Source organism: Schistosoma mansoni (genome assembly GCF_000237925.1).
Source record: "Schistosoma mansoni, WGS project CABG00000000 data, chromosome 7 unplaced supercontig 0100, strain Puerto Rico, whole genome shotgun sequence".
Lineage (NCBI taxonomy): Eukaryota > Metazoa > Platyhelminthes > Trematoda > Strigeidida > Schistosomatidae > Schistosoma > Schistosoma mansoni.
This window is the reverse complement of record NW_017386020.1, coordinates 92,902-113,263: the sequence shown is the minus strand read 5'-3', so window position 1 is coordinate 113,263 and position 20,362 is coordinate 92,902. Positions and strand designations below refer to the sequence as shown.

Below are 20,362 nucleotides of genomic sequence, written 5' to 3'. Positions count from 1 at the left end.
GAAATCCTAATTATTGTTCATGGAGTTGACTATAGGACTACCATACAAACATTATGGTAAGGGTAAAAGTTGATAAAAAACAAGAATTCCGACGTACAATAGTGACTACAGAAAGAACTGAATACAATAAGTAAAGTTTAATAACAAGTGATTACTCACATAAATCAGAATGTGAAAACAAGGATAAGCCATGATATAATTGCTAAACTCTAATATAAATCTTTAAAAGTTCAAGCTAATCAATCAATCCAAGAAGTAGCACGCCTTCAAATACATACAATATTTATACGCTCTTTCATAACTACAAACATGGTTGGGTTTATTAGTGTTTGAAATGATGAAGACGTAAAATTGATGAGTTTAACGATTTGTACACATTGATGGATCATAGAGTAGTAACCAATGCTATGCTATTTAGTCCTTAATAGTGACGTAATCCTATCGATCTAGTTGCAATATGACCAATATTCTACAAGTTATTTGACACTTTGCACTATGTGATATGGTTGGAGCCGGTCGACAAAAGCCATATTTGATCATGTTTTCACTCTAGTTAGCACTTTTGATCTGGGTATGTATAGTATTCTTAGGAAACTGATGCTTCACGTGAAATTCGAAACCGCATTACTCAAAGTTACCTAAAAACATCACCACTGAGTTAGTCTTACTAACTTCTTGCTAGACTATAATATTTATACTGAACAATTAATTAGGGGTTACCAATGTGGTGTTCGTCTTATCGTCAGTACTGTTGAATAGCTTAGTTGCAAAGTTCTTATCTGTGACACTTGGTGGCGTTAGAATGAATTCTTTATGTACTATCATTTTTCTCTGGACTGGATGCGTACCTTGATGATGAGTGTTAACTAAGACAAAAGCTAAGTTTAGGGCTTTCTTTTGCTAGCTGACAATCATTTAATATGCTGCCAAATACTAGTACTCAGTGAAATGATGATAAACTTGAATTCCCTACTAACATAAACCCAGGACTATCAGGACTCAGTAGCTAAGTGGATAACGCGATGGCATTTGAAGCGAACGGTACTGGGTTCAAATCCCAGAGTAAACATCAACTCTTAGATGCAGGTACATCCAACTGACGAGTCCCAAATAGGACGAAACGCGCGTCCTGGATTCCACTGCTAGCTAATAACCATCATTGCTTATAAAGCTTATGACTTCAGGCAATATCGAGGCAGTTCGCACAGGATGCACATACGCCAACAAGAAACTGATGAATTGCAGTCCTAAATAACAATGGGAAGATACAAGTAAACAACACCAAGTGAATGAATGGAGATTGTTTGCTTTTAGTCATGGGTCTTCTGAACCCGTTCAATTTAAACACCTTATAAGAATAAAACGTTGTTGAGCCTTCCGAAATTCAATGAGTATCCTAGCTTGGAGACGTACTTGGTGAAAACTGTGGAAACTTAAGTGAAAATAATTTAACTCACTTGAAATATTCTCATGTTACTTAAAGCTTTATTCGTATTTGGAATTGACATATTTGCTCGTATAGGAATTGGTGATGATAATTGTGGCAAATGTGAATTAACTGGTGGGTTACCGATTTGATATGGTAACAATGTATTGGGCAGATTTTGTGAATAAATCATGAAGTTAGTAGGTGACAACAGCGGACGAAATTCCCTTGAACAATAATCATTTATATTGTGATTATTACTAGCGAAATTACGATTTATATTAGGATGGATTTCATTTGTACTTGGACGTGTGACATGTTCATTAATCGATGTTAGAATAACAGGGATTTGTTGATTTGTTACTGACGTGTTTTTTGTCACAGCATCAGTGACAGATGTGGTTTTCAGTATATCTGATACGATCAATTCATTTGTTGCGCATAAAACATTTTCAAAGTTGGTGATAGGATCTAAAGCAGTTTTGAGGTGCTTCTTTTTAAACATTTTTTCGTCTAATAAATAATACCAACCTGAAATCTATGGTAAATAGAGCAGGAGAAAATTAAAATTTAAACACGAATGTATGCGTGTTCATTTGGCGTGCACTTTAGTTAGACACGTATCACTGGTGGGAAAGAATTATAGTCACATCCTATTACAATTTGGCTAAAGGTAGAGCGATAAACAGTTGGATTTCGAAATAACTGTCTCAAGTCATCGTATTGCTAACGTGACTTGAAAGTGATATATTTGATCCACTTTAGAACTATAAACATACATTGATAAGTAATTTCAATCCACATCGAAATAACTAACCCTTAATTTTTTTGTTTCAGTGATCATCCTAACGATGACGATACTAAACATAAACTAATTTGATTTCACTTGAGTTGACTACATTCCCACTTTACCACAGCATAACCAACTGGTAGATTTAAGTAGTAAAGTGTGGTAAACTAAATGACTTTCATTTTTTGTTAGTAAACAGTTTTAGTTTTCTGCTATGAGCGTGAAATGAAACTTATGTTGAATACGAAAATAAATTAATTTTATCGAAGAAAAAAATTAAAAAATATATATAATATTTAGCGCTGAGTGGTAAATTACTCAGTCAAATTGTAGCCAATACATTGATATCTATTTATCTACAACAGAATATTTGTGATTTTCAGCTTCTTTAATACCAGAATGAAGGACTCCGTAGACGCCCAAAATCGAGACCAACAGGCTGGATTCCGTAAGGATCGATCATGTACAGACCAAATCGCAACACAACGGATCATTGTGGAACAATCGATTGGATGGAATTCATCACTCTACATCAACTTCATTTACTATGAGAAAGCATTTGTTGGGGTGGACAGGACAACACTATGGAGGTTTCTTCGGCACTACGGCGTGCCTGAGAAGATGTTCGACATCATACGGAATTCCAACTGCGTCACAAGACAAGCCCTCTCGTTACTCCGAGAAATGGAAAAATATATGAGAGGAATGAACAGAAGTGGGATAAAACTAGAAAGGAAGGTCCAGGACAGAATGGGTTGGGGAATTCTGATCGGCGTCCTATGCGCCATTTGGGGTAACAGGCGTAAGTAAATAAGTACTCTAAGTTTTAATCTACAGTCGAATAATCTTTTTATAGTATGACTGAATATTTTCAGAACTGAAGCTTTAAGAATTTTTAAAATGAATTACCGTTATTATTTATATATTAATATTAGCTATATATATATAAGGATTTTATTCCATCGATTAAATAGATACCACAAAAACAATAAAAATGTAAATATTTTTATTTCTTTTAAACCATAAGCGTCTAGTTGACTTACGTGTTTTTTGTTTTGTATACTGGGAATTCCAAAAGACATTCCACCAAGAAATTCACTTGCAATGAAATGACAGAAAAATAATCAAATTAAGTATAAGCTTTTCCAGTGAATATTTAATTAAATTACAGCTTCAGTTTTGTCTATATAATGCATTTTGATGTCTTTGTCAACTCATACGAAGTAAAGATAATCAGGATTAATTTGAACTTAATAAATGTTCTAGCTTGATATCAATCTTTGTTAAGTCTTATCGTTCAATGGATTTAGGTTTCAATTTTTAAATTCATTAGTTAATTTGTGGAGTTATCATTAACACGATTTTGTAATTGCCTTATTGAACTTGTTAAATTTCGCACTAGAAAGCACCTAGAAATGAGTTCATTTTAATTGGAGAAGACAACACTTACCTGGCTTATTAGTGAAAAGTTTGAAGTTGCATTTACCAGTTGACTGGAGGAGTGTTACGACCTCAGCTAATCAATTATTCATTGAGGGAACTAGATGATTGTACTTTATGCCTAAACATGATTAAAGGTGTTTAATGAACACTTTGGATTTTGACTCATTGGTTGAATTATGGCATACCTCCTAGGGGACTTGAAAAATACCAAGTACGAGGTATTACGGAATCATAAATTTGCACTACTGAGTAGTTCCACAATAGAGCGTAACAACTTTTTAATGTTCCACGGTCTTCATTAGTTGACATCAGTTCTAGTTGTAAGCCATCTTCAAAGCTCACAAAGATATAAACAAAGTCACCTTACTGATAAATGGGGATTCTAACGTAACCGACTTTTGAAAGTTTTGTCTAATTTGTTAATTTTCTATGAACTATGTCACTTCACATAGATTAAGCTGGAGTTAACAATTATATATTTTACACATCGTTTTTAATTTATGAAATAAATTGAAATATAAGTTAATATTTACTGTGTTTTTACATTTCTAAATAATGATTGAACTAGCAGAACTCATGGTGATATGCATCAATATATGAATACTTTGAGAAATTAAAAAAATATTCATTTCCTCATAATATTACGGTAAATGCAAAATATTTAGTATCGTTATTTATTTAATGTTGGATTTTGTCCATTATAAATATTACTCATTTAAACACTTCTAGTTCACCACTTTAACTCCTCCTGCAGCTCTTCCAGAGTAACTGCCGGTCCCAAGTCCGCGTAAAGGAGGAGGGTTGGGCATGAGATTGGCAACCCCATCCTGTAGAAAATAACCTTACTAAACAACATCAACCAGATTAAACAAAGTAAACCATTTAAACTCTGCACTGGGAGTTGAAGGAAGAATTATGATAAAAGTAAGTATAAAAACGTCCCGAATTATGATGTAAACCATAGGTCAACTCACCAGTCCAACTCTTTAGTTAATTGAGCGTAGATTGCAAGATGAATTCTTTTACAATACTTTATTTTGTTTAGATTTAACAAAAATTCTTTATTATAACATGGTGTTGCTGAGTTTTCAACTATTTCAGTAGTTTGTTCAAATGTAACGCCTTTATCTGGAGATGCACTTATCTGAAATCGGAAAAAAAAGATAGACCAACTTAACGATGTATTGGCGCCTATGTAATTTGCAAACTGAATAATTACCTAAGTAAACCATTCCAGTTTAAATGTTAGTCTGTTGAAGGTGGAATTCGATCAGTAATAAAGGTCAGACAAATGTGACATTGGTTAAAATTTATAGTCAATTAGTGACAACATTTTTTGCTGATTAATTTCATAACTACTGGTTAACTATAGCATTTGAACTAGCGATACACTGATCAATAGCCCTCAATCACATTTCATAGTAAACTTGTCCAGCTGAAGTGAACTATTCAATAATTTAACATTTAGTGCTTAAAAAATTCCACAAATTCTGATTCATATTTATAAAAATAAATATTTAGGTACATTTCTATCATCTAAAAGTATCTTTCATCAAGTGTCTTCTTAATCAATGTCATGAATTCAAGATCATGACTTATTGATGATATATTATCAAAGAAAAAAGTACTATTCGTAGTATTTTCAAATAAATTTGAGTGATCACTCCAAATAGAGTTTTTATACTTATTAATTAACCTAATTAGTAATTAAGGATGGTGTGAAATATAAGAAATATAGTGTCTCAAAATCTAATTTAACCGGAAACATCAGTGAATTCAAGAGTGGGAACAAGCAAAAACTCACACATCCTGACCAAGTGGCTTCGTATTAATTGAGTACAACAAAATATGGATGACAAATATCATAAACGTTGGTCATATATATATATATATATATATATATATATATATATATATATATATCGATGTCCAGATGAAATGTAGTCACATTGTGCCACATTATGTTCACAACTAAAAGTTAAATTCAGCCATTTAAAAAGTAGATACGTATGTTTAGTGTCTTTTGATAACTTGACTTAAAATACATCAGCAAGTCATACACGTTGACTAGCCACAAAACACGTAAGTTTATTTCAGGGCTTAATCATTCCAACGATTATTGAGTCTTCTTTGTCGTTCTGTTAATGTTTTTTAGAACGATGATAAAGTTTACTGGATTAAAACGTTCAGAATTAATAACCAAGCCCCAGCAATTTCACACAGCTTATTACAAAAAAAGACTCTAGAATAGTTGAATAGAATTTATTAAAATTATCATTAATTTTTTCCTACTTAGTATATAGTATTTCCTTATACTGTTTTTTTTCCTTTGAAAAGCATTGTTTAAGTATACACAGATTTGCAGTTTTTTCTCAACAGAATTTGAGAAGACAATTGAAACCTTTTATTCTGAATATCTGAACTGGTAAATAAAACAGAATTACAGCATAGATAGTATGAATTAGAGGATGTGAATACTGATAATGTTTTTTACAATAACCATTCAAAAATACTATAGCAGTATTTAGTTTGTCAAGAAGGAATCCAACAAAAGACACTTACTTTCACGAAAGAGTTGCAATTTTGACTGTTGGTAGTACGAAGTCCTTTGGCTTCAATTACTGAAATGAAAAAAAGATATTCCAGTAACTGCGGTGATAATATAAAGAATGCACTCACACAATAAAGGTGTGTTCTACAAACATATTATTGAAACTTTCCATTACAATAAAATAAGCAAACAACATCGTATAAAACTGGAAATGCTGGAAAGCTATGTAATCGGAGATTGATGACTCTCCCATCTTTATGATAGTTAAATGTTCACCTTAAAGCCCGCTAGATGTACTTTAAGTTACTGATCACTAAATTTGAATTAACAACTAGTGTAGTAAACAAGAAAACGAGAGGGAACAATCGAATGTATTTGGCACGTAAATTACAGACTATCTCACTAAACTCTGACAACCATACCTGACTTAATTACGCCCGTTACTCCCAATGGAGCATAGGCCGCCAACCGACAACCGTACCGTAAACAGTTAATTTGCAAACTATTAATCAATTGTCTCAATCTTCACTGTTCCTTTTGCAACTATCAGTCCATAGTCTGCAACTTTATTGTTCATGTATTTTCATACCAATTGCGCTTCGTTCCTGTTCTTTTATTATCGATCTTCTACTGAAATACATCCAATGCCCTACCATCGTTATATACTACTACTTATGTGGATATAAGTAACCATTTAATTTAACCATTTAAGTAAACATTTAATACCTTAATTATGAGATTTTCATTATTACGGGAGAATAATGCGTTTATTAACCATAACTGAATTGTTGATTTTTGACTATGAAAGCTAAATATCTGCACAGTCACTGACTCAAAATGCGTTTCTAGCTCATCAAAATAAGCCGTCGTTGTTAAAAAGGTTACTTTCTATTGTAAAAATGTCATGTTGAATTAGGAATCACAATGAGTTGGATGAGTAACTTTGACTTTTATCCTGTCCATTCACGGTCCTTTACATGAATTTCTGCACGTAAGACTATAACTCAATAGCTAAAGTGAGCCAATGAATAATACAACTTTCATCATAAGGGTCATGTGCTTACGGCGTCTCTTAATGGTCAGAGATGCCAACTTCTGACGAGTCCCACGTAAAGAGTAATAAGCTTTCCGACGGTCCTCATTTTTCGACGGTACCTAATTACAACAAATGCCACATGCAAATTACTTAGAAATTTGCAGGCTTAAAGGTTAATGAGGAAGATCTTAAGATATGGTCATTGAAAATCTCCATAGTTTACTATGTTGACAAGTTATTTATTTGTATAGGGTGACCTAGATCAAGCACAGATTTTGAAAATCGGAGATTTATTGCAAAGTACATCTTACATGTCCATAAAATTTCAATGGAGAAATATCTTTCCTTTTTTTTCATAAAATTATTTCAAGTTATGCTGATGGTCTAAAGATGTAAGTATAAATAATCAAATAGATTTAATGTAATTTTGTCATAGAGTTACTAATGAAACTCAATAAATGGATAAAATTTGGAAACATTTCGCTTCATGTAAATGAATTTGTTCTAAGTGAAAACAATGAGTAAATGGGACAAATTGATGATATAATTAAAAATAATTATTTTAAACTATGGGATTAAGAATTAAGTTTTTTTTTGTCAACTTTGTTGGAACAGCTTTATAAGTATAAAATAAAAAAAGAGGGGGATGAATTATTTTTCAGTCAATGATTAATAATTAAGATGAATTGCTAAAAAATACATACAAATTGCATAGAGATAAATATCAATAGTCCAACAATAGGATGAAACGACCGTCCAAGGCTTCCAGGTTTTTCATGGTGGTCTAGCTTCAATTGACTCATGATTTCAACTGTAAAAGTTGCTAAAATCTCCACAAAACCCCCTTCAGTTAATTGAAACACCGATCAGAAAATTAATTTAATCAGTTCTTGAAATCTCATGTGAATACAATATTCACTGATATTGATTGATATCTAACCAATATTCTTTATAAAGATAATCTTTCGTTAATCTTAAGATCCATCCACTTTTTCAGAAAGTAGCACGACTCACTAACATTACAGCATTAAATTACTTGAACTCCTGCCAAAAAATAAAAACTCGTTTCTAAGAATGTTTATTGTTGTGAAAAACAAGGTGTCTGAAGAACCAATCCACCTTATTAAACTACACGATGAATAATCACGTATTAATCAAAACGAACTTTGAATACTGTTTTCTGAAGGTTAGAGGTTTCGTATAACTTTTGGAAAGTCAGTGAAAACTCGTTACTTTAACAATAACCAAGAACATACAAGGAGTAAGTGTTGAGTTGCGTTTCTAAAATTTCAGTGATAAGCCGAAATTTGAAAAATTTAACTAGTTAAGGATAAAGAAATTTTTCTTTAATCGATTCGAAGAGAACTTACAAGAGTTCGAATTCTGAATCATTGAATGAGTAAATCACTTTACATTTATGACAAAAAATGAAGATTAATGGTTCTTTTCAATGTTGATTCTTGAGTGTTAACAGAATATCTGAGTTGCACCTTCAGGTTTAGTGTAATTTCTGAGTTTGTGTTACCTTGCAATGAGAATTACTTTTTGAATTATACAAAAATCATTGTAAAATCACCTCTAATATATTGGGTTGAAGTGATTGAATACAGAACTGAACTATTTCTTCATATTTTCTAATTCGTAAATAATCAATTACATATAACTCACAGAATGGGATAAATAAATTTTTATTGGAAAAAATGTGTTTGTCCTGAGTTGTTTCTTCTTGTTGTTCAGTTTGTTTTTATATTACTAGTTACTCGACTAGAAAAAGAGAGCACTGAAATGTGCGTATATAAGTTGACAATTGACCGTTTTGTTTTGTATTCTGTCAATCAATATTCACCTAAAAAATACATCCCATCTAAGAGTCTAGATGACCGAAATAACGAGTCCTTACCTACACATTGGAATAAATCAATTGCCGAAAATTCTATCTTCATTTTTATTGATTGTTTTGGGAGGAGTGAGAGTATTCAAGATTTAATCAGTGTTTATAATAGCTTATAGCCCACTTGTTTGCAACTACATATCACAGTCAAGAATTATATCTAACAGTTATATGACCATGTTTTCTTTCTGTTAATATTTTGTACAAAACAACAACAATTTTATCAGAAAAAATCTATCCTTCTGGCTACCTATCTTTTTTTAAATTTCAAATACCTTGTCAGAGAGGGCCTACTTCTGTTTCCTGAGTATACATTACTCGACCATATCGTATCACTACTTATCATTCATCAAAATTTTTTTCTTTCATTTTAACACTAGAAACTTTGTTTGCTAAATCATAAAGTTCTACCCGATTACATAAACGTCAAAATATTGAGTTATTTAATCTTACTTTATCATTACTATCTCAGAACTGGAAATACTGAATATCACCTGTCATTTAAGTTTTAATCATCACTGATAAATGACTTAGTTAAATATTTTAAAGATATCGAAACCCTTACACCTCCTTAAATTAACAAGAAATTGGTACACTTTAAAGTCTCAACTAAAGTCTTACTAAAGGACTAATATTTGAACGAAGAATATTCTTTTCGATAAATTCTCATCAGGTTCTACAATTTATATATCCAAATTAATGATCCGAAAAAACTGGCCAGGTTAAAGGCAAAGTACATCGTTTAAAGCATGTAAATTTAGGATTGTCAAACCAAATAGAATACAATTGTTAATGTTGATATGACTCATATATATGTTAAGTGAAAATTTAAGATCTTTGATCAGAATACAAATATGGGTCAGATAGGGTGAGAGAGATAAGATGGGATGAATGTTTTTCGCAGAAAGTATGCAGTAGATGACTTAACTGATGGATTATGTTACGAATGTTATGGATCATAGATCAGGTAAGAAACTCATTCGGTTACTGAAAGATCTGGAAAGTCAAACAGCCGAAGGCAAATTTCCAACCGACTTTAAAAGGTATGTGCATAATTTCTCGGATGTTGAACTGGATAAAGATATACTAAAGGTATTATCCTTAGGTCTAAAATTTTGTGATACTCGTAATAACTGTAACCATATTACTGATAAAGATGCACAGTTTGAGAATCTATACAGTCAGACACGTGATTTAATGGCAAATTCTGATCAATAACTGGAACAATTTAAATCTACTCTTGTAGACTGTTGCCACCAGTATAAGAACAGTAAATTTAATTACAAAAAACCACAAGGAAGCTATTAACGTACTTTTAAAGGATAAGACGTTATTGTTTACGAAACCTGACAAAGGTTCAGGAGTGGTTCTTCTTAATAAAGCGATTATATTGATAAAATGGGTACCATCTTAAATGACAAATTAACATTTCAAAAAATAACTAATCAGAAAGATCTCAATATTAAGATAGAGAAGGAGCTTACCAGATCTTTGAAGAAGCTCAGGAACAAACAGACTATTTCGTCTGGTTTATATGAAGTGATTAGACCAGTGGGAACCTATCTACCAAGATTGTATGGATTGTCAAAGGTACACAAACCTGGGATCTCATTACGACCTATTTTAGATATGTATAACTCTCCTTATCATACTATAGCTAAATGGTTAGTAACTGTATTGAAACCTCTCCAAGAAAAGCTGGTAAAACATAGTGTTAAGGATTTGTTTCACTTTGTTGATAAAGTCAAAAATACTAATACTTTGGGACTAAAGATGATGTCTTTGGATGTAACATCACTATTCACAAATGTCGCACTTATAGAGACCGTAGAATATATAGGGGAACAACTGATTGAAAATGAAATTGAAACTACAGTTCCGATTAATGTCGTGAAAGAGTTATTACTGAAATGCACCATGAACGTGAATTTCAAATTCAACGGAGAAATATTTAGACAAACAGATGGTGTTGCAATGGGTTCACCTCTGGGCCCTATACTAGCTGATATATTTCTGGCCAAACTAGAGAACGGTCCACTAAAAAAGATTATTCAAAAATTTAAATTTTACTGTAGATATATGGATGACACATTCATCCTGTGTAAAGATAATATATCACAGCAAGACGTTCTTAGGCAGTTTAACGAAGTGCATCCAGCCATTCTATTTACATCGGAGGAAGAGAGTGATGGCCGACTAGCCTTTTAGGACGTCCTTTTAACTAAGAGAGCGGATGGATCGTTAAAAAGAAACACAAACAGAAAAAACACTTGGACTGGGCAGTATACACATTTCTTTAGGTTTGTACCTCTACAGTGCAAACGAAACTTCATCAAAACCCTTAGTTACCGAGTACGCACTATATGTTCGGCTGATATAGTTGAAAATGAGCTAAACACCTTGTATAATGCTCTGAGGGAGAACGGTTACCCCAGAAAGTTTATAGTTAAATATATGATCATGAAAGTGAAAATAGGCGAAATTCAAACGATCAAGAAGAAGTCCTTGTTCATGCGCTTACAATTCAGAGGTGATGCAGCTAGCGAAATACTAACTCAGAGATTACACAGATCTATCCAAAAATCTTTCAACGCCGGTGAACTGTGTTTAGTGTTTTCTACGCGCCCAGTGGTGATACCGAGGCTTAAAGATGAATTACCTAGACTGACCATCTCATTTTGTATTTATCAGTTCGACTGCTCCTGTGGAGCAAGTTGTATTGGTCGAAGTTCTAGGAGTTTACATTTTCGTGCTCGTGAACACCTCCCAGCGTGGCTAAGTAAAGGTTTGATGAAGAAAGTAAACAGCTCGATATTGGACCATTTAGTACAAACTGGTCATAGTGCCAGTATAAACCAATCCTTTTCAATTATTTATAGGGTCAGTAATTTTCGCCAAAGCTTGTCAGGCTTAAAGTCCTTCAAATGGCTGAGGCAGTAGCCATCAGGATGAAGAAACCGGAGCTATGCGTACAGAAGAAATATCTCCAACCTCTACTCCTCCCTTGGCCAACCACAAGGCTAATTAATGAACAATCATCTTAGCTATTGTATGACCTAATTTGACTATGTTCTTACGACCTTTCGTAGTCAAATGTAATTGTATCTCTTATCTTTATTCACAAATTTTTGTATTTTATTATTATTATTATTATTATTGACATTAAATAGGAATAATATATTTGTAAAATCTCAGCAAATGAATTTGAAGTAAATCCAACGTTTCGCATGGCAATCTGGTCCAAGCTGAGATTTTACAAATATATTTTTCCTATTTAATGTCTTACATCAACTCGGCGCTCAAATACTGTGAAACTATTCACTCTAATTTAGACGAAAGTTCTTATATAATATTATTATTGGTTAAACATCATTATTAATCTCCCCTAGACATGATTCATTCATTTCGCATTGATCCCTCCTTATTACGTCTCACACAATTTAATCTTCCACTTGATCGAATTGTAATTGCACTATCATATCTCTCTCACCCTATCTGACCCATATTTGTATTCTGATCAAAGATCTTAAATTTTCACTTAACATATATATGAGTCATATCAACATTAACAATTGTATTCTATTTGGTTTGACAATCCTAAATTTACATGCTTTAAACGATGTACTTTGCCTTTAACCTGGCCAGTTTTTTCGGATCATTAATTTGGATATATAAATTGTAGAACCTGATGAGAATTTATCGAAAAGAATATTCTTCGTTCAAACATTAGTCTTTTAATACGATGGGGATCTTTAAACGATTAAAATCTTACTATTTATGAATATCTAACAAAAAATTGACGACAAATTTTAAAAAGCATGAATAATTTAATTTACCGTGTAATTTGATTGAATGATTTTGATATTCTATATCCAATCGAAGTTTTCCTATCAATAACATGAAGAGAAAAAGAAAAAGAAAAAAAGGGTAAACAGTAATGGATGGGATGAAGATTTGATCATTGAACTTGTGGAAAAAGATATCTAAAATACAGGATTCTTTTGCTTTCTCTTCATTTTAACTAAATGTCACTTCAGTCTTTTGAATTAGACATAGTCTATTCTCAAAAATGTTTACCCGAACAGCATATTCAGTAACGTCTAATTTGTTAATGCCAAAACAATCGGTTCTCGTTGCAACCACAGTACCATTCAGTCACTTAGCTGAAACACAGAGTTAAAGAATATTTTCAGTTGATTCAGCTTGCGACACATAGCTTTTGAAGTGTTTTGGTAAACAACGTCCCAATATTAACTTTGAAAGATTTTTATGTCATGGCTTTCTACAAGCAATTCCAAATATCTGTTCCGATACCAAATGTGTCAAATTCTCCTCAGCTCGTCAGTTCTTGAGAAAATTCACCTTTAAACTTTACGGATATCTATACAATCATTTATCTAACATAGAGAACTCATCTCAATAAGAATAAATTATATGTGATCATTATGAAGCATCAAGTTGTAGACGGTGACCATCATATAACCTCGAAATTATATCCAATTGCCTAATCTATTCGAGTGTCTTCTAGATTTAAATTCATAGCAAACAAGTAAATTTGGCATTTACATCTTCCTTAATATATATATATATATATATATATATATATATATATATATATACCAGGTCACCCCTAATACACCTTGAAAAATTATAAGACATATCGGAGCTTGATGGAAATTAAGACGTGTATTTCACGAACTATTTCATATCAAATAACTAATTCAAAATTTCAAATTAATAAATCACTGAAATCATAACTATAAAATTTCCAGATATATTACCAATATATTTACACACATCGATATAAAGTTGATATGAGTTACATATCTTCAGGATCTTACCCTGTTTAACTATATATCCAAATAAATTGATATCAAATTATACTGACCTATCAAATCAGATTCTTAATGAAATTGGTCATTTACGAAACCAAGTAAAAATGCAATAGGAAATCTTTCATAAACGGTAATTCTTGGATGGTTCATAAAATACAAGCCTATTTGATCGTGTATATTCGATGGACCACATTTTAATTGAGTGAAAAACCTCTGTTAATAAATTTTTAACTTTTTTATTTTAATATAAAAACGATTAATTACTAACTAATTCAACGTATATTTTGATAGAATTTAACATAAAATTAATTTAACTAGTAACCGATATAGTAATTTTTTAACTTTTTAATATATAGATTACAATATACATGTACATTAGTTATTTTTATTAAATTATATAATAAGTATCATGTAACAGTTTCAAGGCATTTTACCCAATTTTAAGTTCAGACATGGTCAACGTTTCTTTATAGTTAACCCTAATAAATTTAAATAAAGTGAAAGGAATGAAATCATGTAAACCTTGAAAGAAACATTTCACTTTCTAAAAATGTGAACCAGATGGATATATCGGATAAATAAAACATACCATTTAATTTCTGTTTATTATTTACAAATTTATCAATACAATGAACTGTAAATGTGGTTTCCCAGGAGCATGAATTACTTCCACCGCTCCATGATGCCTTAATGCATAAAAAAAGTACAATTTAAATTAAACAGCCTGTTATGAGGAAAAATCGATAGAGTGACCATGGGATCACTACTCAGGCCTACTTTGGCTAGCATCTTTATGGCTAACCTTGAACAGAAGCAATTCAAATACGTAACTGAAAATATTACATTCTATTGAAAGCATACATTTTTATTATCAGATAGAGTTGTGGAGACTTTAGAACTTTAATTAAAATCATGAACCGATCAATGTTAAACTACTATTGAAAACCTGGAAGGACTGGACGGCCATCTCGTCCTAGTATGGGACTCCTCAGCAGTGCGCATCCACCATCCCTCACGCGGGATTCGAATCCTGGACCTTTGGTCCCGCTTAACCTCTAGACTACTGAGCCAGCATCCAAAGGTGTTCTTATTTGCTTTTATTTGTGATGATATGAATCATGTTTTAAAATTACTTTGCCACGTTAACGAATCACGTGAAATCATAAAACGTAACTATGGATTTTGAACATAATTATCAATTTAACTATCTTGACCTGAACATAAGACGGAAAAACAATAGATAAACAAATACAACACACTCAGAAAACACACATAGATGGCTCGCGATTAAACTATAAATGCTTATTTCTCTTGATCACATACGCCGTTCAGTCAAAATCTCATTTGTAGGTCTAGAAGGTTGTTTTCAACTAATAAAGTAGAGGAACAAATAGGGCACACTGGAAAACTTATAGTGAGGTACGGAAAAACGTTCACGGAAAGTTCCAAACGAATAACTGTTTAAAAAACGTATTTTCATCCAACTTTCATGTGAAGGGGATGAGATTTCGGGTATAATTGATAAAAGGGTGAAAGCGGCGCTCTGAAGAACCTTTCCTGTAGCTCAACTAATTTCAGTATATAACACCAAATGTTCTTCAAAACAATCAAGAGCGGATCATTACCCCTCTGACCTCACTGCCAAATGTATTTATGAATTTAAGTGTACTCATGGCAACAGGTACATGTGAAAGATTGAAAGAAGGGCATCTACAAGGGTTTTTAAACATGTTCTTCGAAAGCCACGTTTGATTACAGGTAAAGTGTTCACAAGCGCAATCACTAGATATTTAATTAATAAGGGACATAACATGAGTATCACAAAGTGGTTTAAAATAAGTAGGAGTCAGAGAACATGTTTTTAACTCTGGCAATCGCCATCAAGGGTTTCCCCCCTGAACGTAGTATACACAGGAAAACTATGGTGATTTTTATTTAGCTATGGTAAACTAAATATATTGTTTTAACGTCTGTCAGTCACTTAGTCTGTTCACTTTGTTTTATATTTAGGAGAATTTCATTGACATTCACATAAAATGTAAATTTTAATGCTATATAAGTTGGATGTATTGATCATCATTTATTAGTTAGGAATGTCTTTTTATTTATGATATCATCCCTTTGTATATACAACTTCATTTTCAACCAAAAACTAATGATCGACATTAATTGTCATGTTAAATATGTTGTTTTCTTTTCTAGTTGTCTATGTTTTTCTGTGTTGTTGCCAACTGAGTTCCATTGATTCATTTATGAAAAATGTTCTTTTTAATGATAATATTATATGATGTAAGAGCTGAAGATGTTATCTGCAATAACAAGTAAAGCCATACAATTAAACCATTTAGCTCAAAGAGCTCAATATCATAAAAATAACTAATTGTAACTCCATGCCTATTTACAGCTGATGAAAAGAAATTCATGTTTTTCTGTAAATCTTGTTCTTTTTGCCTCATTTTAAATTTACTTGGGTATCAGGGTATACGAAACTCTAATTAAACGTTTGAAGTATTTGGGTAACTCACTCATTTCAAATTATTTCCCTGCTGTTGTGCGGAATCAACTTAACTACAAAAGTAAATCCTTATAAGGAATATTGCAGTAGCTAAATACCAACTGTATACTATGAAGGATGTAAGACGATGTCTGGAGATACTTGACAGGAAACCGTTCTACCACCATCTTACATTTCATCATTATGTACGTAATTTCGAGTCACGTAAACTAGTGACCATGTTGCAGCCTGGTCGATAAAATTCGGTCGACACTAAGAAGAAATTGACACACAAGAAATTGGTCACTACCCAATGACCAATCAATTTTTTATCAAGGACACTCGTTATTTGGAGATAATTCAGTTTATAAATAACTCAAAATCATAAGTGTATTTGATCCACAAAGAAAATTTGAAGACGAAAGGGAAACAAAACAAATTCTACCAAAACTCAACATAAATGTTTTGGTATATTAAATTTGAACTCTCGATCAACTATTCTCATTGAATATTGATTAACATAAATGATTAATATCCTTTTCAATGATTTAATTTTAAAATATGTACAATGGAATCAGTTTAGAGGATACTTCGTCAAATAAATTGTTTTATTGTTAATAAATGGATGGAATAAATAATATTCCATTCATAAATTTCTTGAATTGATTTGAAATAACATTGTGAGAAAGTTCAACAAAATCTCTTATTATTTATATTTTTGACGTACCACATTTCTGAAAAACACTCTAAAGAAATTTACTCTTGAAGATCAGATCAAAACAAGTCAGTACAATAATATCATTACATTTTACACTAGACATATTTAAAACTCAGTGATTGTTGTTGTAATCAATAAAATTTAAAGTCTATACAGAGGAGTCACTTGCAAAAGAACGTTTTCTCTAGTGTTTAATTACCCACTGAAAATATTAAAAGTGTAAATTATTTAAACACTTTGTGATTTTAGTCTATTTAATAATTGATAAAAACATACTTTCATATTATTTTAACGAAACTACATGAATATAAGCAAAGATGAATCATGGTTAGCAGTGGAATCCAGGACGCGCTTTTCCTCCTATTTTGGACTCGTCAGCTGGATGTACCTGCATCTTTGGGACTCGAACCCAGTACCGTTCGCTTCAAATGCCATCACATTATCCAATTAGCTACTGAGTCCCAGAGTGAATATCACCCCTGGAATGCAGGTATATCCAACTGATGAGCCCTGAATAGGACGAAACGCGTGTCCTGAATTCCACTACTATCCACTATCTATCTTTGCTCATAATACTGGTAAATTAAGGCGATGTCGAGGCAATACAAACAGTATACACATATGTCAATAAGAGACAGATCAGTTGCAGTCCTAAACATCAATGGGAAGATTCAAGTAAACAATACCGAATGATTTTACATGAATATGGTTGAAGATACTGAAACGTATATTTTATGATATACAGTTATGAGCAGTTGTACTACGTTAATGAGTTTTTCTTACAGAATTTGTTTTAATTTTTGACATTATTAAGATCGACCATTTATTATACGATACAAATAATTTTTTGCCTTATTATAGAGTTATGTATTCTAATTAATAATAAATACGACTATACAACTTAAGAAATGATATTATCAAACAGAAAATTTTCTTCACTGAATTCTCCTTATTTCTTATCCAATGACTCAAAAGCTCTCGTTTATTCTTTCGCTAAATCTCATATTATGCCAATATATTTTCATAAAAAATTGTTTTTGTCTTGTGCTGACCTTTACATTTCTACTCGTCAGAGGGAGAGAGGGAGAGAAACAGATATCATAAGAATACTAGTAATAACAAAATCCAATTTGTTCAACACTATAATTTGAAGTAAAATGAAATGCTACGATTTCCTTGAAGAAAACCTTCACTACATCTTGTCAAATGAAATGAAATGATGAGAAAAAAACAAAACAAAGTCATCTCAGTTTCCAAGATAGTTTTACAAAAAACATGTTAACTTGATATGAAAGAGAAACTGTTTATCTATGCATGTAAATTTGTTTGTGTGCTAGAATAGAAAATCAAAATGAACACTTCACTGATTTTCTTTTCAGTAAATGTATAAAATTGAATAAAAGATAGATTTATTCATTACAAAATCAACTGTCTTTTACTTCATCTATACATTTTTGCATTTTATCGTATGCAAACAGTAACTACTTAGAACAATATATGAAGGATTTCACATTTATGCATTTTAGTTCATGACAATTTAATGGTGAAACATTGTAAAAATTCCTAATCCGGTTTTACTAATAAGCAAACAAACATACAAATATATTCATAGGAACATAAATTCTTATCAAATTATGTATCATATCGGAGAAATAATTCTGACAGTAACGTCTGTCATCACATTAGTATAAGTTGGTGGTATCGCTACCTGAAATCAAGATCGTTAACCTCAACTTGAAATTTTGAAACAAAACCACTATAGTGATATACAGTGACAGTTGTTGTAAATCAACATGAATTTCTGTGACTGTTTTCTTACATGCATACATTTCTTTTGCTATAGTTTCCCTTCAGTTAAAAGAAAAAAATGTGAGATGACAGTCAATGTTGTTCATGTCATGAACTGTGTGTTGTATGTGAAGTAAAAATGCATAAAAGACAAATAATAGAAAAGTGTACACCTTTGGAAACTATACTTTACAAAATCAAAATAAATACGTATAATTTATCAGTGAGTGTACAAATGTTTAAGAAGTGAAACTTGAAAACAATTACGTACATGCATATATGAAATTAACAGTTTCTTTTTTTTTTGTAATCTAATAGGTTTTTCTTTCAGTTATATATTCTTATGTCTCATAGTGAGTCATTGGTAAGACATCAGACTAAATCTAATAATCATTTTTATTTTAAGTTGAGATGCATTATAACAGAATATGTTTGATTTACGGTGTTTCTTATTAGGGAAGTGACATACCCAAATACATTATGCGAAGGAAAAATCCATTATAAAATTCACATCGACTTAATGTAAATTTGGATCTGTCTACTTTCAGTGTACTTTCGTTGTGTTAAGTTATTCAAACTGAGTTTTATTCACTGACTCAGTGTATTTTCAATGGTAATATCTCATTCATCGTGAAGTGTGCTACTTGATTTTCAATGAATTTATCCTTGTATTGATTAGTTTACTATGGTTCTGTGTTTGGTGACAATTGCTCAGTTGGTAAAATAGCGTAGTCAACAATTATTTCACAATCGATATGTAATCAAACTAACTCGGTATTAATTTAACTCTTCCGGGACTTTCCATCCTAGTTAACTGCCAGAAAGAAGAGGATAAAGGCAATCTCATTCATCGTATTTAATTTATAGTTGTTAATAATTAACTTATTGCACAAATAGTTCATTTCTGATTATCAATAACCCAATACTTTGATTTTCTACTTTTAATAAACTTTTAAAAAGTTTGACATTATATTGATAACAATAGTAATCGCATTATATCATTTTGCTTAGGGCTACTCTTCATTTCTCTATTGAAAAACCTCAATTAAACAAAGCTGTAGTATTAAATTGATTACCATCTGAAGACTAAATGTTTTATTTCAATGTTAAAAATTTAATTTATAGATGCTCATTTGGAACTTTTAATCATTTTTGTAAAAATCCCAAACATCTGTGAATATTCATAAAGTTATGAAATAATGGTTTATAAGAATTGGCTTTTAACCAATAAGTTAATGAATACAAACAGAATCTCGTGCGACAATGTACCGGTTCAAAATTGTTAAACTTCATAACAACATGGAAGCAGTGAGAATGAACAAGACCAACATGATTGGAAGACCAATAGATAAATTGCTGATTTATTTCGACTGAATAACCCTCATCCATG

General features: G+C 31.6%; 1 protein-coding gene and 1 non-coding gene across 2 annotated transcripts in view; one reads left to right on the top strand and one right to left on the bottom strand.

The window, feature by feature from the left end:
- Positions 1 to 20,362, bottom strand: part of Smp_144620 (regulator of G protein signaling 3, rgs3,putative) — a gene marked incomplete at both ends in the record, with an annotated part of 35,920 nt that overhangs the window by 8,137 nt on the left and 7,421 nt on the right. The window contains 5 exons of the mRNA XM_018791021.1: positions 1,458 to 1,964; positions 3,260 to 3,314; positions 4,634 to 4,803; positions 6,222 to 6,280; positions 12,974 to 13,024. Coding sequence (XP_018645731.1) covers positions 1,458 to 1,964; positions 3,260 to 3,314; positions 4,634 to 4,803; positions 6,222 to 6,280; positions 12,974 to 13,024 — 842 coding nt within the window. The remainder of the gene's footprint in view (positions 1 to 1,457; positions 1,965 to 3,259; positions 3,315 to 4,633; positions 4,804 to 6,221; positions 6,281 to 12,973; positions 13,025 to 20,362) is intronic.
- Positions 997 to 1,068, top strand: Smp_tRNA_00416_Pseudo_TTG.1.1. The gene has a single exon. It is a non-coding gene (tRNA).